We start from the raw sequence: 21,644 nt of genomic DNA on the forward strand, positions 1-21,644 counted from the left end.
ACAGTGACAAAATGGGATTTCTCAGAAACAGGGCTGAAACTATGAAACTAAAGGTGATCCAATACTTATTTAAAGGGACAGTTCAACATTTTGGCAAATTGGCCCATTGCCATAATCCCTATAGTCATAGCAGTAGGTTCGTTACCTTCGGTGCAAGCTATTTTTAGAACAGCGGAGCAGAGCTGCGAGCTGCTCAGAGCTACGCTACAGAGGCTCATGGGATTTCTTGGTTTCCCTCATCAAACTCATCAAATACACAATCCAACAACTCCAAAACGCTCTGGTGGACAAGTTGTGACCTGCACATTCACCACGCTATGAGATAATAACGGAACAAGTTGTTTTAGAGGCAAATGCAGAGACTGCTTGCTGAAAAATTGCCCCCGACGGGAACGTGCATCAGCTGTTTTGCATGAATTTACCTCTAAAACAACTCTGTCTCGTAACGTTCTGAATGTGCAGGTCACAACTTGTCCACCAGAGCGTTTTGGAGTTGTTGGATTGTGTATTTGATGAGTTTGATGAGGGGAAACCAAGAAAACTCATGAGCCTCCGTAGCGTAGCTCTGAGCAGCTCGCGGCTCTGCTCCTCCGTTCTAAAAACTATAAGGATTATGGCAATGTGCCAATTTGCCAAAATGTTGAACTATCCCTTTAAACTCTTCCTACTTGAATTTTACACCCATTTTATTGATGTTTTTTAATTCTCTGTTTGTGGAAGTGAGGCTCACGCAGTGTTTGGACCATTTCCCTATCCATGGGCAGGTTTTTAAAGGTGGATGACACTAAAAATCACTGAAACAGAACTCTCTTTGTAACATGCAATAAATAGTAACAAGACACAATGGTGCGATACGCTTGTTTGTTTGGTGATCATGCAACCAGAGAAAGCTGATTTAAATATACAGTAACTGTGACCACATGTGGGGACTGAAAGCGCTGAATATACACACACAGCAGCACACCACACGGTCTCGCCCACACATGTGCACACAAAAATAGAGCTTTTCCTTCAGTGCAAGCGCCGACACAGACAATCCCCTCAACCACTCCTGGTCACTGACACGTAAACAAAACCCAGCGCACACACACATACACACACACACACACACACAAGTGCCCCGCATGCATGCATGCACGCACACACACACGCATATCCAGATGGAGGCTGACAGCATGCTTTGGGCAAATGGCTTCAAATGAGGAACACATGAGCCTCTCCCTGTGTGACGGCTTTCACATGCTCCCACAACCTCACACACCTCAGGGGTGAGAGGAGAATAGGAGAAGGGTGTGTGTGTGGGTGTATGGGGGAGAGAAGAGATAAGTAGAGGACTCAGGAGAAGATGCAGAGGAGAAGAGGGAAACAGAAAACAGAAGATTGTGGGAATAAATCACTCAATGTGCATGAAGACTGAGATCTGGAGGGCAACACAGGTTGAAACACAACGACCTGTCATGAGTTTTTGGTGGTTTACATCTCCTACATGCAAAACCTCATCATGCAAGACCCCATTATGAGATCAGCGGTCTACAAATTCAAATTTACAAATTTTAACTCTGCAGTTTTATACCTGCTCTGATTAATTTACACACCCTGGATAATATTTTTCACTTCAACACTAACTGATGCAATTAACTTTATGAGTGCCACCTGGTTTCCACACCTGTGCAGAATCAGGTGAAGTCTATATAAGCACCTTGGTGGTCAAACACTTTGAAGGCATCAGTTTCAGTGTGTGGGAGCTGCAGTCATTGAAAAACAGCCACACTGGAGAGCGGTGGTTCTGTGGAGTCCAATAAAAGCCTGTTTGTGCATTAAAATTGTGTGTGGGTGTGAGTGAGAGGGGAAAGCAGCAGTACAATGATAGTTTGTCAGCTGAAAATGCCCAAATAAGCAACTACACCAGTCGGCGTTTCCGCTGGGGGTAGAATTTCTGAAATACTAGACAGAAATTTGGTGCTGGTTGATGCACAGTTTCTAAAGTTTTGGTTGAAAACCAAAAGTGGGAAGTCAACTTCAAATGTGGGCCTCAAAGAATTACATCCAGCGATACATGGTTTTATTAACAAACCACTTCCTGTGTTCATCACAGTTTTTTTAATACTGGCATTGAGGAAAGAGTGGAAAGCATTTGGATATTACACAACTTTGCCTTGAGCAGAGCAAGAGAAGATAAGTGTGTGTAGGCGAAGTGATGAATGTTTCTGCCCTGAAGTTGTATTAGATACACATGAGCTTAATAACGAGCGTCTCTCTGCAAACTCTTACTGCTTGCACAGTGTGGACAAGAAGCTTCTTAGGATCTGTGTGTGTGTGTGTGTGTGTGTGGATTACAAGGCAGAATAACACTGAGCACAAGTTCATTCAAAAAAAAATAAACAGGCAAAAGTTTCCACTGGCCCAGGTCTAATATTTACTCAACAGTCTGCATCAGTAGCGCATGTTTAGATGTTTCAGTGATGTGTTTTATATTCAGCTTACACAGGTGACCAGAGCTGGAGGATCGACATGTTTTATACAACATCAAACATGCCACGCTTGATATACAGTGGGAGCAAGAAAGGCTGGGAAGGGAACCAGTTTGATATTTATATGCAACACAAACCAACACTGAGAGACGTTTCAAACTGGATCTTCCTAGTGTGTGTGCAACAAACAATACTTTGCATTATCAGTCTGTCAACTCTCAAATAAAGTAGTTCCCAACCATTCTGACTCCTATTTGACCCCTTAATAGAAACCAATAAATCCTCTTACAACTCCTTGAAGATAGGATCTCCCTTCACAGTTCATTTTCATTTTAAAGGATTTCCAGAAGCCTGACAATGTTAAAAATATCCAAAAAGTTTCCTGTCTATGTATCCGTTATGATCCCTTGGCGAGTGTTGAAAGGTTGGGTAGCACTGGATCAGGGATCATGAGGATGAGGATGAAGCTGGGATATGTTTGAAAATATTTCCACATCTTTATCACAGATTAGACCGTGTGGGAACAAAAAGGTCGACACGCTGATTAAGAGGAAGCCTTTTTGTCCTTCGGAGGCTGCGGTAGCTCTGCCCTTCCATGCAGAAAATTCAACAAAACCTGCACCCCTCCAGACGGTGATGTAATCTCTTACGGTTCTGATCTGAACATCATAGCCAAGGACGGGGAGCCAGAGACGCGTTATATAAGAGCACACACACACACAGAGAGATAGAGGAGGGAGGAAGGTGTGTGTGAACAGGCCGATCATTTAAAACAAAAGGCGAGGACAGACAGATGCAATAAGGTTACGTTGAAATGCACTCAGCGCCACTCAAAGCCGCTTTACTGAGCTGCATTAAAGGTACAAAAAATAAATAAAATAAACACATCACATGGGAGACTTGCTCTCTCTGTCTCATCCTAATGAAATCAGATTTAATTGCACCTCAGAGAGCGACGCTGATGTCTCGTTATCAGAGTCCTGAGCACGGCGGACGTCCACAGACATACAGATTAGAGATTATAGGAAGCAATCAACAAAAAAGATCAATCCATACCCAGCACCTCCGGATTATAAACCATGCCCATGTTTTGCGTGTTCACTTTCTGGTGTGTAATTACTCTCAGCTCAAAGTCGTGCAGAGAGACACAACAGAGGTGCAATCAAGAACATGGCCTCTGTTTACCATAATTACAGCGCGGCTAATCAGCGTGCTCTTTACAGCAAAACTGTGAACGCAGCTCATGTGCTGTAGAAGCAAAACTGTGCAAGGAAAACACAGTTCTTATTTCTTTATCATACTTAATACATGTAAGACAAAAACCGATAAGATACAAAGAGTTAGTAATTATGCGTAGACTGGTCTGTTGTGACATCACAAAGTTACAGAAATCCTGACAGCTCATTTTAAGGCGCAGTTTCCCAATAGCGACAGGCTGGGATTTGATTCTTTCTTCTTTTCTTTATCATACTTTATACATTTAAGACAAAAGGGGTTCTCATTATTGTGCTTTAAATCGATAAGATAGAGTCTGTTGTGACATCACAAAGTTACAGAAATCCTGACAGCTCATTTTAAGGCGCAATTTCCCAATAGCTACAGGCTGGGATTTGATTCTTTCTTCTTTTCTTTGTTATACTTTATACAGGGGTTCTCATTGTTGTGCTTTAAACTGATCAGATACAAAGAGTTGGTAATTATGCGTGGACTGGTCTGTTGTGACATCACAAAGTTACAGAAATCCTGACGGCTCATTTTAAGGCGCAATTTCCCAATAGCGACAGGCTGGGATTTGATTCTTTCTGATTAATCTCCCTTTATAAACACCTAAAGACTTTATCTATAGTTAGTTCCATCACTGGACACTTCCTCCATCTGCTTTGAGGACCATGCATGTCACCGTGGGGCTGAAGAGGCCACGCTGCTGGCACACTCCCACACAATCTCCTTACATGACATCTCCCTCCCGCCCCTCTGTAAATCTTCAGCTGCTTGATGCATGCTATAAGCTGATGGTCACATTCCAGATGTCAAAGGCGCACACACAAATGATTACACTGACAAATGGGCCGGCCTCCAAATTCAGTCTATTTCGGTGGTGCTGGTGTGGGTGGATGCGGTTGCACAACATCACACCTGGAGCACAACAGAGGTTGAATATGCTGCACTGGTTATTTCACTGCTTCCATATAAAATAGTGATGAAGAATTCAGAATCCATTGAGTGATAAATATGGCCGGCCTCCATTCCGTTGCCTACTACGGGCTCTCAGCGGACGCCGGCCTGTGTGTAGCAGCAGCATGCCCCGGGAGAGGATGATGTAATGTCTTTTTTAAAACATCACTGTTGAGGGACACCCCACTCTTCTGAGCGTTACGTCACACACACTGACCCAGTGATATCAGTGTGTCAGGGTCCAACTGCTGCTGCAGGACGCACTGGGTTGATACTGAGATCCTGATGTCATAAAAATCTGACTCAGGGATAAAAAATCCAGACAATCAACATGAAAAATTTATAATTTACTACCAAATTTGTCGATTTGGTAGCATCGCACAGTGGTTGCACACGCCATCGCCATGATGTTTCAACATTTTCCAGCTGCAGCTCGAACATGACCCACTCAAATTTCAGCCGCCATCGTTTTGAAGTAGCTACACACACACACACACACACACTGGCTCAGGAACAACAGCGCCAACTAGTGCTGTGGCGGTGTGATTGCAAACATCATTCAGCGCATACACTCACAATGGTGCCTTTAAAGTCTATATGATATACAGTCTCACTCCCTTTTATGCAAAATCCGTCTTTTCAGACTTCATTTTAAAACACTGGCACACGTGAAGCTGAGTGTGTATGTGTGTGTGTGTGTGTGTGTGTGTACACTACAGCCCCTCAGGTCCATGCACTCAACTCAGTATCAACTACCCTGCTCTGTAACAGCCAAGAGGCCTAAAAGGCATTCTGCCAGATCTGCTGCACCACTGCTCCTGACTAATACAGCTGTAAATAAGAAATGTGTGTCAACCCCCCCATACACACACACACCCAATCATCATCATCATCATGGTTTGTTTACCCCCATTTTTTTAATACCCATGATGAGCACACATCACAGTTTCCATGATCTATACATCAACCTGAAGCCGTGTGAAAGCTGTGGATTCATACTGAAGCAGGTGATGAACAGCCTAGCTGCTCCTTTGACAACTGCTGCTGTCTCCAAACTGAGGGATGAAGGATTTTTTTTTTTTTTTTTTGTCTTTTTACAACCAAGACGCGCTGCAAATAAATCAGTCACATCCACATCTGGACGGGCGTCGAGTGCAGGGACGCACAAAGACACGCCTACACACCACTCACTCACGTCCAGGATGAGCAGAGAAGACAGCAACAGTTTGGCGTCATTTTGGATAAAGAGACCAATTTGTGTGCACATTATAAAACATTGTTGCTTTTGCATGCGCATTGCAAAGACTCGACATTAAAGGAGCATTTGTGTGCATTCAAACTGATGCTGCGTCGTCTTTATTATATAGAACAGGAGCTTTAATAAAAGCCAGACCTGTGTGTGTGTCTGTGTGTGAACCCCACATCACATCAACATGTCTGACTGATGGACACGGCCATCCCTCTGCGTCAAGTGCTCCCCTCCTGTTTATCTCACGCACCTGGTCACTGCGGCCATGCACACAGCAGCGCACAGCTTCATGATCATGTTCATATGTTGCATCGCCGTCGATTAATCACGCCCCTGAACGCATCCGACACCCAGCCTCTGTGTGAGGGTGGGAGACGGAGGAGGAGGAGGAGGAGGAGGAGGAGGAGGGAGGGGGGCTTCAACGATGATGATCGAAGCGGCTGCGGCGCCTCCACACCTGACGGGAAACAATGCAGCCGTGCACGGAGCGCGGCACGGCGAAGCGAAGCGCACAGCCTCCTTATCTCGCCGCTCATTAGGCGTGATGGTGCAGCATCGCAAAGACAAATTGACATTAGTATGCTCCATAAAACCAGACCGTGCACCTTCCCGGAGCCAACAATCCGCCCACCCCTCTTCTCCTCCTCCTCCATCAGCCTCCAAATCCCCCGATTGAAGGCGCGATAATAACCCAGAACGCGCCAATTGTGCACTGTGGATTTGTGGGAATAATCTCCAATCACCTGTGCTGAAAAGACCGCTATTGCTTATCCTACCCCTCAAAATCAAATCGCCCTCGAAAGGCTATAGGTGAGGAGGGGGTGGTTGGTTGGTTGGTTGGTTGGATGCACCGCTATTGTGTCGCGCACAGGCGAGAAGCCATTGCAAGTAGGTTAAACCGCTCGGGCTGGCGCAGACGCAAATGTCTCCAAAGAAAAGACACATAAACGCGCAAATGTCAGCGGATGATCGAGGGTAGCTACCTTTGCTCTCCTGTCCCTCGTCCTGAGTCTCCTCCGCGTTGGACTCCATGGCCGGCTTTGTCCCATCCATTATTGTAAAGGAATATAGTCTCCTTGTGGCACTTGTACCTTACACTGTGAGAATAGTGGAGCCTATCCCGGTGACTTGATGCTCTCTCTCTCTCTCTCTCTCTCTCTCGCTCTCTCTCTCTCTTGCACACACCCTCCCTCTCCCTCTCCCTCTCTCTCTCTCTCTCTCTCCTCTCCCTGTTGAAGCTTAACACTGTCTCTGTGTATATTGACAATCCAGTTTCAAGATGCAAACGCTCTGTCAGATTGGATTTATTTCGCACATGCGGATTAGCCGCCCCCCAGCTGATGCCAGATAACGCTTTTTGGCCCCTAAAACCTCTCTTAACTGTGGAGAAAAACTGTGCTGGTGGTGTCATATACTTTCTAAAATATCTCCAAATGGAACAGGGTTGTCTGATCTTTCTTTATTCACTCAACATCCTGCTGTGTTCATCATTTGTTTCCTGTCTCTGATCTTTTTCTTTTATATATTCTCTATTCTTTGCCTCAGTGAAGCAGAGAAGGATATAAGGACAAAATGTGCAGGGGATGTAAATATGCAAACTCATGGGTAACCATGCATGCACAAATACACACACACTCACCGCCCCCTCTCCATCTGGTGAGTTGAGAGAGACACAAGAGAGAGTGAGGGAGGAAAGGAGGGAGATGAAGAGCAGAGTGGAGGGGTGGGTGGTGGGCTGTAAGAGAGTGTAAGTATTAAGATAAAAGTATGAATGTGGGTGAGGAGCTGGGAAAGAAGTGAGCGTGGTTTTTGGCTTCTTTCCACATCAAACTGGCCTGAATTTAAGTTGAACTTGAGAATAATATTTTAAAAAAATCAACACTCATGAGTTAATTAACACTTGGTTATTTTAAGCAGCCACTCAGTGTTGTGTTACTGGATGATGATGTTCACTGTGAGTCAGTGAGTGATGTTGCAGTGTGTGATCCAACACTCATGTCCAAAGCTTTTATTCCCACTGGAATAGTGAAAAAAAATAAATAAATAACTCAGTCTGTTGTTTTGATCTGGTACACTTTCCTCTGTTGTGGAAAAACAGCTTCACTTAAACTGATTTGAGCTTTGATTGGATCACATTTGACCAATCAGAGCGTCTTTACTGCTAAACAGCCATGTGCCAGGCTTTACTTAAGAGGGGAGCCTTTGTTCGCCCTCCGAGGACGCCGATTGGCTGAGCCATAGGGTCTTGTACACCAATGGGATCTCAACCAAGGTGAGACCTGGAACCCCTGAGAAATGGTTAAAAGTGGGTGTGGTGTGTTTATCCAGAGAAGAGAAGAGGTGGCGTGGGGTGGGGTGGGATAAACCCCGTTTTCTAATAATAAACACATCCTCAAACAATGGGACGCCATCTGCCCTGAATCCTCTTAAATAAGGTTTTAATTCAGGTCCACGTGGCCCTGTTTTAGACAAAGCTCAGCCCGCACAACAGTCTAGGAACCCCCCTTCACACCCACACACACACACCAGACAATAGTGACCCCCCCCTCCACCCCAACAAGCCCCTAATGTTTTCATCAGACACCAGAACAGCTAACATGACATATATGACATTTAGTGGGTCCCTCTACCCCGAGGGCTGAAATTAACACCCACTCTGCACCATATGCTGGTGAATCAAAGAGGGTCGCCCATCACGCTGACTTTTTGACATTTAGATGTCTCTTTGATACTGAGCCACGAGGAAACCTGATCCAGTGCGGCGGCAAATGACCAACACAAAAGCCGCCTCGCTGAATGAACACTGTCACCTGGGTTGTGGCTGACGATCCTGTATAGAAAATGAATCTGTCTGAGAGGATATGAAAGAATTTAAAAAGGGGAATAGGACCTTTAAAAACACGAGGGACTAGATGGAAGTGTTTCTTTGTTTTCAATTCTCTGTTGCGGACATAGGCTACAGTTTCTAATATCGTCTGCCTTCATACAGCTGTTATCTGGCCTTTATGACCCCTTAAATCCACCATTACTCATTCTCACACACACATTTACATAGAGCAGGAAGGATTCTGCCGCTTATCAGAACTTAATTGGCCATTTATGATTGTATAATATAGTATAGTGATTGTGTTAATGCTGTAAAGGAAACCAACATGAGTTTGTTTTCTAATGACATAATTCTTACGCTATAAAAAAGAAAATCTCCACACGCTCCAAATTGTTAGTTATCAGGCTCCAAGTTTGAGTTTCAAGCCCCGTTTTTCCTCCCAGAATTCCCATAATCCCTTGCTGGGTCACACAGATTAAGGACTTGTCCAGAAGATGAGATACAGTGCTCCCTGGCGCTCTTCACCATCACCCCCCCTCCTCCCCCCCCAACCCCCTGTCCCACACACACTCCCAAAACACACTGCTCGGGCTCGGGCCCAAACCTCCTGCTAATGCAGCGTTCCAGAGGCGTCAGAAAGTCGCTGCTGACGAAAAAACGCAACGCAACACAGCACACAGTCTCTTCAAGTTGTAATTCCATGTGGGATTTTCTCCCCAAATTCTTTCACTGCACAACAAAGCTGAATTGCAATTGTGTGCGTGTCTGTGTGCTTGTGTGTGTGTGTGTGTGGTCCTCAGTACAGTATACACCAATAACTTGTGTGCAAAGATATCAGAGCAGTCACCAGACTGTTTGACTAACAAATAAATGGTGGGAAAGCACATCCCCGAAGGAAACGCCACACCTGCAAGCACAATAGCAGCACTTTTTTATAAAGACACACACACACACACATAAACGCACACTTGCCTTATTTAGCTCTGAAACTGAGGGCCAGAAAAATGATTTAGCTTTGCACACCCCCTCATATTAAAGGAATGTAAACTGTGTGGTGCGTGTGTTAAGTGGTGGGAGTGAGGGTTGTGTATTCATATCTAATCCCCTTCAGCTATATGACTGCATCTGTGTGGAGTGTTATTATTCAGAAATGAATGACAACAGATTGAGGCACAGGACACCAAACATAAACCCAGATTGTGTGTTTTTGTGTGTGCGCGTGTGCGTCCAATCCAAACTTTCTGTCACATTTCGAAGCCTCATGTTCAGAGCTGACCCGTGCGCTCCGGCTGATTCTAAAAACCAAATTGCTGCGCTCCGGCTCGGCTCCAAAAAAAAAAAACTTTCCTATCTGCCCGCACAACTCTTGGCTTCAATTAAAGGGAGAGTCTGCTGAATGCTTGTCTTCCCTCATTACAGCGAGACAGAGAAGAAAGAGTGCAGCCCGAATGGGGTCGTCCCGGCCTAATGAGGACATTGCAACTCCTTCATGTCATTAGATGGATGTGGAAGTGGATTTAATGCGAGAGAAGAAGGAGAAGTAAAGAGGACACAACCGTCTCTGGACACCTCTGAAAAGAAGACGTCCCAACTGGCTTTAAATCGATTTCAAACTTCAATTTCCACATCAAGCTAAAACTCTCGTGATGGTCACATCCTCAACATCCGAGCTCTCAGATCTCAGAGTGATACAGGCTCTGCTGTTACCATGGAGACGTGCAACACCGCCAGTAGGCCCGGTTGCACTGATTCAGATCTTTTTTAGCGATGCTATCAGTTCCTGGAGAACTTCTCACGTGGCCCTCGTAGCAGCTCGAATCCGCCGAGAGCCAGAAAACAGAAAAGCAAATTAATAAGACAGACGGAAAGAAATCTAATCAATGTGTCGTCACTGAAATGATTTGGACTCCAGCATGTCAACAGCAGCGGTCTCAGTGCCGCTGCAGGCGATGGTTGTTGACATGCAGCCTGTGTGTTTCAAGCTTTCTGTGTTGCTGCCTGGAAAAGAAAAAATAAAGGGTGAATCCTCCTGTGGGCAGTCAGAGAGGGCTGTCAATACATGCAGGGCCGGCCCTAGGATTTTGGTGGCCCCCTAAACAAGATTTTTGTTTGTGGCCCACTCTAAGCGCAAACACCAAATCACTGGTTAAAACTGAATACAGACATGTTTATGCCCTCTGAGGTTTGAGGCCATTTTCTCGACTTTTACATATTTTCTTAAATTGATCTTTTTAAGATACTTGCAGATGTAACAATACTCAAGTGTTTTATGTCTAAATATTAGAACCTCCGCTGTAAGCACACTGAGGCCAATTTGTCCTAGAACACTGTAGAAAGAAATAATTTAGGCCAAATGCTGGAAATTTGAGGTCTGCTTTTTGAAAAATTTCAAATCCCTTGTGAAAACACACCTTCAGTCATGAGAATGAACTGTTTTGGTGCTTGAAATAGGATATGAATACAGTAATATATAAGTGTAGAAAACAAGTCTAAAATGAAATTTTGTAAGATTGTTTTTTGAGCACAAATGTTGTCATTCTGCCATTCTATTTTCACAAAATGTCTCAAATGTGAGATAAAAGAAGCTGAATATTGACTTCAAATTACATATACTAGCGTGCGTGCAGACCTCAGGATGTTTAAATGACTTGAATGAACCCCGGTACTTTTCTGATCATGTGGCCCCCCACCTAACGGCTGTGGCCCTAAACAACCGCATAGAGTGTTTATGCCAGGGGCCGGCCCTGAATACATGAGTAGGCTAAGTTGTGTCCTGTGAATGGAGCCGAAGACAAACAAGATGCTCCCATCAGCCTCAGCTCTACTTGGTATTTAGCGCAAACATACCTGCTTAACATCAGCCTGTTAGCTGTGTTAGTGTAAGCATGTTAGCATTTATCTCAAGCCTCACAGAGCCTGTTAACACGGCTGCAGACTCCCTGTTGCAAAGTGCATCAATGCATTACCTAGTGGTGTTCAAGCTACTGGTTCATACATTCCCTAAAAGCTGCAGGATATGTAACATCCAGCAGCACTAACCTTATTTAAATGATAGTTACTGTTTCCGTCGTCTCCTTTTTTTTCTCCTGTGATCCTCCAGCCTCGCTACAGGGGTCGGATCGACTTCATAACTGCCTCCCTGACACGCCGCTCAAGACCGTTTTGCATCTCTTTCGTCGAGCGCTGACACCGACTATCAGGCTCTGAGCTCTGATCCCAGAGGTTGACCTCGCCGCGACCTAAACGGTATCTGCTGTCCCACGCCTTGGGGAAATCACTGCCGCGCTGCTCAAAGCTATTCGTGTCGGGCTCTGTCTAACGCTGGGGTTCGAGGTCACAGAGTGGCACTTTGAGAACTGAAATCTCAATGCTTGTTGCTGCTGCACCTGTCCTGGCTAACTGCTGCTATCTTAACTTCACTACGTCACACACACAGTCCAACAGTCTCCTATTCATCGTCTGCAATCGTGAGTGCAGCTGAAAGCATGAAAAGCATGCAGCCTTGAAAAAGAAAAGCAGAGCATACTTGTATATTATGGAGAAAGGGTTCATTCTGTACGTTTTTTATTTCTTACAGGAGTCCAACTTTCTCCTGCGTGCAACAGTTGAGGCATCACAGCTGTATGTTTCAGCCTGTTCAGGTGTTGATTTATCTGCCTCCATTAGTCAAATACAGTGTTTTATCAGAGATGCTGAAGTCAGGCCATCACATGGACATACAAAGATGTATGTAAACACACACTGGAACAAGCAGAGTGTCTCAGCGGCGGCTTTATGAGCCTCCCGCTGTTGCGTTAGTCTAATCCTTGCCATTTTAATGGGCTTCTGGCTTCCTCTAAAAGGGAAACCTTTGGCAGAGAGTGCTGCACTTTGCCTCGTCTCGTCTCTCACCTGTTAACTTCTACTAATTTCTCCAAAGAGATAATGAGCACAATTGTGTTTGTTTGTGCATTTTGTGCACCAGAGAGTTTGTGTGTGTGTGTGTGCCCAGATCCGGGCTGTTAATCTGTGGGGGTGATGATGACCCAGTTTCCCCCACCTCTCTCTCCCCCCACTACCCCACCCACCCCGCCCTCAACCGCCAGTCACCAAGGAGACGCTTGCCTCTCATCCCTGAACGGAACCATTCAATGCTGACGAAGGTTAATCTCGAACAATCTAAAGTAAGCGTATTGGGAAATTTTACCTAGTTACAGTCAGTCTGATTGTGATTTGGAGATTTAAAGGAACATACCAAAGAAATGCAGAATGAGATTTCTCTGTTAGAGGAGGATTTTTTTTTCTTTCTTTTCCTCTTTCATTCACTCTGTATCTCTGTGACATCTGTAACACAAAGCAGACGCGGAGGCAGCGCTGATGCAAATTCAAGCAAACGAATTCCAACGTGCTTATTCATCATCCTCATCATCATCATCATGTGGCATCTGCGCGGCCTCAAACACCTGCACGTGCAAAGTTATGCTTTGTGGTTTTAGGGATGATTTGATCAGCAGTGTTTCTGTTTCGGCCTCTCTCACACACCGACACACACACACACACACAAACCCTTAAGCCCCGACTGAACGCACACCCTGCACTGAAAGTATGAAGCACATCGAAGTGAGAGATGTATCTTTCCATATTGTCAATATCTGACTTCCTGACAGTACTTATACAAATGGCTTAACCTACACACACCTCCACACACACACACACACACACACATGCCTACACACCCATCCCCCCACCCCCCACCCCTCTGTCCAGCAATTTATCCGACGAGCCGCTAATCCCGCTGGCCCAGATTTGGACCGCAGTCTGCTCCACATGGTGTTACGTTGTCCTCGCCATCCCGACGACATATATGTACCCTCACCCTGCTCCACATGCATCATGTGACCTGTGACCTCTGCAGATTCAGAAGTCATGTGACTCAGGAGCTGCTGCACCTGTGACCTAACTGTACTGTAGTGAACTGAACTGAACGGCAGCACTCGCCGGCAGCAGTGTGGGATAATAAAGCCTCTATCTACAGTATGCAAGCACACCATGAGTCACTGTGTGGAGGAAATGCAAGGCGGGGTGGGCACATCACCATCATCATCATCATCAGCATCACTGCAGAGGTGGTAGAGCAGCAGTAGGAGGTGAGGGAGAGCGACAGTTCACTACTGTCTGTGGGTCATGTGTGTGTGTGTGTGTGTGCATATATAAATATATAGATATATTTATGTATTGCCTATTTTCTGCCTGCGTGGGCTTGTGTGATCAGATGCACGACGGTCCGCCATGTGCCGGCCGGGTTTTTTTTTTTTTTCGTAAGGATGCCTGGCTCGGAGCATCTTGTGCATCGCTGCGTCGCCATGGCAACAGGTCCTCTCAACGACGTCTGATTCGGACACATCAGAGCAGCCCCTGGGCTGAGCTTAAAATGCTCACATGCAGTACGAGGGGAAGGGGAAGGGGAATTGGACTGCAGCCTAGATATGAAAGCATATATGAGGTTGCAATGTGGGTGTGAGGAGTGGATGTACGATTCAAATACATGCAGGGAAAAAAAAAAAAGTGCACAGGTTTCAGTCAGGGATGAATCAATGGCACAATAGCACAAGACAAAACCTTTCCAAACATTACAAAACAGCCATTCTGACAATCAAAAAAAAAGCAAAGGAAAGGGCTGTGATATAGTTTAAACCATGAAAGAGATGAGTAAAAAAAACCAGACAAATCAATTCAGTGACTAATGAGCAGATGAAGCACAGATGCTGCAGAGGTTGGAGCTGACGCAGGCAGGGAAGCAAAGACTTCTGCCTGTTGCAGAGAAATTATAAAAAAAACTCAAAGCTGACATTCTCTCAAAGAGGAGATTAATGTTGGAAATATAAAAACTGTGAATCACTCTAGCCGGAAGCAGAGGAATGTTTTTTTATTTTTTTATTTTTTGGTTATGAGACAGGAGGTGGAGTTGATTATCTCTGTCTTCAATAATTCTGTTGAATTAAGCCATGCTGGATACAAAACCCCAGAATAAAAAGCCAGGAGAGCATAGCAGCTAACTATGATGTTAGCTGCCTGTAACAGTGGTTCACTAATTAGCCAAGCAATTATGTCACATATCATCATATCTGGATGCACAAAGCCTTCCCTTTGCTTTTGGATGGGGTTTCTTGCATATTGCACAGTCTTCTCCTTATTTACTGACAGATACACAACCTTAAGTCAATGAATCAATCATTCAGTTAATCCTGGGGACTGTGCATTGAGTCAGCAGTGAGTTTTTCAGGCTTTAAGGATCAAAATCTTCTCCAAACTCAATATAAAAATCGAAGCAGTTGTGTTCAGCAGTAGCCCATCAGACAATTATTATAACAGGACTGTAGTGTAAGTATTGGTGCGCTGTTCTTTTAATCAGGTCAGTGGATCGTTGCACTACCCCCTCACCCAGCTGATTGATCATTTATTCCTTCAGAATAAAACAATCTGCAGCCTTTGAAGTCTATCTGCATGATGGCTGCTACATTCAGAATCTATTCTGCAGATCGTCGCACAGCAAATCCACAGGAGAGGATGCAAGAGGATATGAATTTCCACATACAAGCAGAGACAAACTGCAGCGAGAGAGAGAGAGAGAGGGGGAAAAAAAGGAAAAAGAAAAAAGGGGGGAGCACAAAGAGCGAATTCATGAAGGAGGACGCGTGGGGGGGAGGGAGAGAGAGAGAGAGAGAGGGGAAATGGAAAGAATAATGATGAAGACAATGAGCGGGGAGATGATGAGAGAAGCAGATGCAGATGAAAGATGGGATGATGATGCTGACGATGATGAGACAAAAGTAGCAGTTTGGGGGAACAAGAGGCAAAGAAGCGCTGGAGCTGGAGGAAAGAGAAGTTTACGATGGCTCCCTGCAGAAAAATGGCTCTGGTCCCCCCATCGCAGTAAATCATGTCACTTGGCTACATCCTGTCTGTTCTCAACTTCTCACCGGCCTGAAGGCGATAAACAGTCCTGCTGCCTTATTGGAAACAGATGTTGTGAATGGGAGAGAGAGAGAAAGAGATGTAGTGGAGGAGGGTATGAGGAGAACAGGAATGGATACACAGAGAAATGCTTGAGAAAGTTGGCGCCTTTTGCATCAGTGGCCTAATGAGATCAGAATGAATGCTAACTGGCCTCAGGTCAGCCTTCAGTGAAACGGTGGCACAGACGGTGCTGAACTTCTGCCCAGACATTCTGGTCTGGTTACAGCTTCCCAAAACAAACTGGGAACCAGTGTTCTGTCCTCTCTGATCACAGACATCACAGAAAAGTTTTGAAACGGCGTCCGACACAAAGAGCTTTCTCATTTACACAGGAGGAACCAGGCCTGAGCTGGTTATTTCTTTACATGCAAGAACTGCTGTGTGCACCAATGAGTTAATATGTGTTTAATATACATTACACATCATCTCCCCTGTACTTGGTTTTGTGTCTCTGAATGATATCCAGTGCTGCTCTTTGCCCAAACTTTAAAAGTTTTATCTCCTTTAATGAATTAAAACTTCTCCCCGGCGGCAAAAACACTCCCGCTCCCTGCGTCACACATCCGCCTGTGAACACAACAGCAATTGTCTTCCGTGTTTCAAGCTTGTCCAGCCTTGTGTAATCCACAGTGAGGGAGCGGATCATTCCCTGTTAATCCAATCAACACCAACTCTCACATGAGGAGTTGACATGGGCAGGAACGAGGTGAGTCCTTATGGTTCAGCTGCAGTCAGGCGAGCTCACATATTACCACATTGAAAATATTCTCACATGATTGACCACTAAAACTGCTTTTTTAAAAAAAAGATATTTTGAGGTAATGTTACAAATGTAAGAAAGCATGCAAAAAGTATGCACATATTTTGAAAAGAAGTTCCTCATCCCTTGTTAAGACTTGACTCATGTCTTAATCTTGAAAATCTTTAAACCCTGTTCAGACCACTGACATGCAAAGCACACAAACACAAACACGTGCACACAAAGAAATCAGGTAGGAAAAAATGCACTGAAATGTGCTTTTTCTGCAGCCTGCACAGATCATCTTGCACTCTTCATTTATATATTCAACTTTCTCATTATGGCCATAACTAATAGCCCATAACCTCCTCCCTCCCTCTCTCACTCACGCGCTCTCTCTTTGCCATCACTTGACCAACAGAAACGCAGGGTGAAAGTTGCCACACTCTGTTCGTTTTGAGCCTTTAAACTGATTAGCAGACACATGCAAAGTGGAGGCAACCGCAGGCAGCGACGGCATGCAGCCTCCCCCTGCGCCGCACGGAGCGTTTACGCACCCGGAAAAGACAGCATCCAAATGAGGAGGAGAGAGACAAGCACAGGCCTTTAAATGCTGCGCTTCCTTTTCATCAGTGTTAGATTAAAAAAAAGGAAAAAACAAAAAAAGCGAGAGAGGAAAATGTAATGAGGATGACTTCACGTACCCATTGTTCAGCTCCTGTGGAAACTGGCCCTGAGTCAGAAGGCGAGGGGGGAAGAAATGAGCTCCAACTCCCAGATGCTGTCCACAGGTTGTCTGGAGGGGGGCTGCATGCAAACAACTGGACGTCCTGTTTGAGAAACAGAAGAGCGAGGGGGGGGGTTGGAGGGCGAGGAGTGACGTCACGACCGGGGCTAGAAATGGATCACACTTCAATAATCCAAACACACACAAAACAAGTGTCCTTATTTGTACTCAGTGGCAGAGCAATAGTATTTTATTTGTTTCTAATGTTTACAAGTAATTTCAATTGTCAGTGTTCAGATTTTATGTTTTTATTCCTTTGAGCTCTTTGAGTTTCCCTTTGCAGTGCTTTTATTTTGGTATTTCTACTCCTCTGTGCTGCTAATACATTGTATTTCCTGGTATTTTGTGCAGAATACAGTTAATTGATACCAAATATGCTTTTAGTCTCTCTCTCACTACTGTAAATATATGTGCAGGAGGTAAGATGCATCCTCACTAACATCCAATGAGTCTGCGATGTTGGTTTACAACAGATAAACCTGTTAGATTTGTGAGCACAAGCATCAGTCTGACCTATTTTTCATGAAATAAAAATACAAATCACATGCCATGACCTCATTTCACAGGGTCAGAAGGGCAGTGACCTCAGATGAAAATACCATGTGAGCCTCACCCTGTTCACCACAGTGTCCTCTTTTATGCACAAGTAAAGCTGCCGCGCTCACATTTGCTTGTCAGTGTCCTCACTTGTCCTTACACACCACAAAAGCTTCATATCACTCTCTTTGAGCCGAGATACATTTCTGCCCAGCGCACTGCAGGCAAATCAAGTGTTGACCTGAGTGAGACATGTTTTCCAAAAAGCTTACGAATTAATGTTTAACTTCATTAAAAAAACAATATTGGCCCAGTTTTTAGATGCAGCAGCAGTTATGTAATCAAGAGCACATTACACAAAGAGGTAACTAAGGATTCAGAGCTGACAACAGTTTTATCCAAACATGTAATACTTTATTATAAACAGAACTTATATTAAAATATACAGCCCTAAATCCAAAATAAAAAAGGGTGCAGGCACAAGATATAAAAGAGAATAGTCGACACCCTCCTGATAATCCACACACAAACGGCTTTGAACTCCATGAAATGTCAGAGTCAGAGAGCCACAGTTTAGAGTCAACAACAACAAATCACTGTGCATGTTGAAAAGTGGGAGATCAGAAGCAGGCAGCCGTGCAGCAACGCTTCTGAATTGGGAAAATGTTTCTGCGGTTAAACCAAGATGACAGACATAAAGAGGAGCTACTGCTGCATGAAACATCAACAGAGCTGGAGGGTAAACAAAAACAGATCAGGAGGAAACAGCCAGGCACATGTTGCTAAAAATCATTTACATCACCCTGCAGGGCAGTTTTACTGTACCTCTGACTCTGAGCTGACTTTTACTTTGAGGTTTTTATCCTAAAAACATATAGGGCTGAGAAAACTACTAGAAATCTGGGGCAGTGCTTTGTGCTTCTGCTTAAATGCAGTAAATTAAAAACATTTTACGTTCCATCACAACCATAAGTTTCCACTTGCTGCAGCAGCTGACAGGTCAGTGTCTGGCTTAGCTGAACCTCGGCTAATTTATGCAACTTTTTAGTGCTTAAAATAACTTCTAACCCTCAGCTAACCCAAACCATTAGTTCCACATCAGCAGCTTCATCAGCCACAATCCATTACACGACAAAGCTGCCGTCTCTCCCAGAGATCAGGGCAGGGATCTCCTCCAAACTCAGCCCTGCGCAAAAGCTGTTACAGCTTCAGTGGGATAACAGGCCAGTACTTTGGCTGCTTCAGGTCACAGTTTCTGTCGAATGTGAGCTGCATTGCCGCCTCCATGGCAAGAATCTTGGCCGCATCTTCCCCATACAGCTTTTTCATCTCGGCCCCTCGTCTCTCGCCGGGCCGCTCCGAGGGAGGAGCCAAGGTGCTTCGCCAGGAGACGGTGTGCAAGTCCTGGTCGGCCGGCACGTAGCTGTCCTGCTGCTCGGCCTCCATCTGCTGCTGCTTCTCTGGAGGAACAGGAAAACAGATTATTTTTAGACACAGTCTCCTCCCTTTGTGTCTTTTTTTTATATATAACATTGCATTTAACTACAACTGTGCATCCCAAGGCAGGACAAATGTTTACTGATCAAGTGAAGCTGGAGACTTCAGTTGTATCCAAGACATTGATGACAAACTTTTAACCTCGCAACCCTCTTGTGTATCTCAACACCTACAACCAATATTCTCTTACTCAGCTCCTCTCTGTGTTTCTCCGTCTGGGCGAAGTACTGCCGCAGCTCCTCGCTGATCTCCATGTTGCTGACGTCACACTCTATCTCGCTGTCCGAGCTGCTCTCCTCGCCCTCGTCCTCGCTGTCGTTCTCTCTGGCCTGCCAGTCTGTGTAGCGCCGGTGCCTGCTGGGATGCTGCTCCTGGCAGTAGCTGGGGCCGTAGGCGGCCTCCAGGGCCTTTCGGTACGCACGCCTGTGCCTCTGGTGCCAGGCCATAGCCTGCTGGTAGTGCTGCCAATAGCGGCTGTACACGGGGCTGGAAAACCAGGACATCACTGCGCTTATGTCCTCCTGCCAATGACAAAGATCATATTGTTAAGCTTAGTTTAACATTATTTGAAATCTCTCTCTCTTTGCAATTATTTTTTATGAGAAATCTGCTGGTTTTAGATCAATATTGAGGTTTACTGAGCACTTTTGTGCACTGAAAAAAGGCACTGTGCATTTTGATGGCAGCAGGAATGAAGGATTTCCTGAATCTTTCTGTTAAAACTACAAGACTGTGGTTAAGTAACTAGATAATAAGTTCCTGTGCAGTTTTAATGCATCATTACTTGCTGAAAACTCAATTCATCATAATTCACTTACCATGTTTGGAGCTGCCTGCACCTCTGTAACTTAAGTAGATCTCCCTGCTGCTAACTGCTAACAGCTAACGTCCAACCGTCTGCAAACCTGTATGGACAAATCAACAGAAAAATAAAGCTAAACTGACAACCAACTAATTAAAAATAGGTTAAAGTCCGACTACATTAGCCATGGTATTAGCCCTTTATGGCTGTTAGTGGGTGAAGAACCACGAGAGCACATGCTGCTGCTGACAGCTTAAAAAAACACAAAAGCAGATGTTTTTCACCGAGCTACACAATAAACAACATCGCACAAATAAACACATAAACACAAAGTTCATACATTGAAAGAATAAGATGTTTTGTTTACAAGGAGAATGCCGGTTGTTAGAAAACATGCACCTCTGTTTCGCCGGATGACTGGTTGTTTATGTTCCCATGATGCTTCCTGGAGAAAAAAACTCCCAGCAGCCTTTGAGCTCACAGAAAGAAAGAAAAAAAAAACTGCCAGCGAGGTGGCGCCATCTTGTGTACACTGCGCAGACATCCACGTCCGACTGAAAAGTTACATTATTCTCAGCGGAAAATGCCTCGAAGTAAGTAAAAAAAATAAAAAATTAAAATTAATAAAGGGGACCCTGGGTTTATCATTAAACAAAACTGAATTTTACATAACTTTACGCGACGTTCACCTTCCCGTTTTGGGTTACCATAGCAGCTGGAAGTCTTGCGTCGTGTTCGTCTTCGTCCACAAGCGGGAGCTACTAGCTAACTACTCTACCACCTTTCTTCTACAGCTAATTACCTGTCAGCTTGTTTTAAAACAAAGAAGAGGACGAAAACAAACACCATGTGGGAAAACCTCGATGTGTTCACAAACTCAACCATCAAATGGACCCTCCACAACATCAACACAAACGTCTTTTCCAGCCAGGAGGAGGATAAGGATGATCCAGGTGAGAGTCAGAGGTGGGGTTACCTAGGGCCAACAGTCAGGTGCTTGCTTCTACATTCGCCTATAAATGTAGTAGGACATATTTTTTATTACATAATGTGCGTATGTGATTTGTTCAACAGGTGTGAGGTTGATTGTAACATAATTTAGAAATTGCATATTAGGAATTTTTTTTTAAAAAAGAAGAAATTCCTGCAGGGTAAGGGTCAGAAGGGAGACAGGATAGGAAGAAAGCAGAAGGAGGTGGAGGAGGGTGACTGGGGAAACTAATTAATTATGTTTAACAAGGAAATACAAAAATGAGGCAAGCAATGGCAATATCTTCACCAAGGTATTTTGCACTATTTAGGATTAAATAAGAGTGAAGTGAGGATTAAGTGCAGTGGAGAAAGAGAAGGAAGGAAAAAGAGAAAGAGATAGAGAGGAGATAGAAACAAAAAAAAAACACAGAAAACTGTTTTAAACTGTTAGCCTAATGGTGCAGTGTCATTTTATGTCAATCATAAAGACTGGAGTTTGGGTAAAGGTCATATTTTCTGTGTGTCAATTGCACTCCACATAACTGACAAACAAGATGGATGTTTTGCATGTAGCCTACATGGCAGCTGTCAT

The 21,644-nt window shown here is 44.6% G+C and overlaps 2 protein-coding genes across 4 annotated transcripts in view; both read right to left on the bottom strand.

The window, feature by feature from the left end:
* The window catches only part of LOC146990783 (neuronal membrane glycoprotein M6-b-like), a 30,270-nt gene extending 12,976 nt beyond the window's left edge, over positions 1–17,294 (bottom strand). Inside the window, exon 1 of one of the 2 annotated variants that reach the window (XM_085799332.1) lies at positions 17,162–17,294. In XM_085799332.1, the coding sequence (XP_085655458.1) occupies positions 17,162–17,165 (4 nt within the window). In that variant the 5' untranslated portion in view covers positions 17,166–17,294. Of the gene's footprint in view, positions 1–6,878; positions 7,169–17,161 lie in introns of those variants that run through there. The other variant, XM_085799327.1, reaches the window with a different exon arrangement.
* Positions 17,295–18,046: 752 nt separating this feature from the next.
* Positions 18,047–20,548, bottom strand: gemin8 (gem (nuclear organelle) associated protein 8). 2 transcript variants are annotated; one of them, XM_085799262.1, is made up of 4 exons: positions 20,480–20,548; positions 20,097–20,183; positions 19,469–19,799; positions 18,047–19,241 (listed from the first exon to the last, which is right to left on the bottom strand). In XM_085799262.1, exons 2-4 carry the CDS (start codon positions 20,097–20,099, stop codon positions 18,982–18,984), a joined length of 594 nt encoding a protein of 197 aa, XP_085655388.1. In that variant the 5' UTR covers positions 20,100–20,183; positions 20,480–20,548; the 3' UTR covers positions 18,047–18,981. The 2 variants fall into 2 exon arrangements, with proteins under 2 accessions (XP_085655388.1, XP_085655397.1); XM_085799271.1 differs by lacking the exon at positions 20,480–20,548 and having other exon boundaries at positions 19,469–19,822; positions 20,132–20,159.
* Between the last annotated feature and the right edge of the window lie 1,096 nt (positions 20,549–21,644).

Source organism: Trachurus japonicus, chromosome 2 (genome assembly GCF_045865225.1).
Source record: "Trachurus japonicus isolate A0001 chromosome 2, Traja_1.0".
Taxonomy (NCBI): Eukaryota; Metazoa; Chordata; class Actinopteri; order Carangiformes; family Carangidae; genus Trachurus; species Trachurus japonicus.

What these genes read in the sequence shown, in the direction of transcription:
- gemin8 (XM_085799262.1), bottom strand. An exon ending in GAAACACAGAGAGGAGCTGA is followed by an intron (nt 19,242 to 19,468) that starts GTAAGAGAATAT and finishes CTGTTCCTCCAG; the next exon opens with AGAAGCAGCAGCAGATGGAG.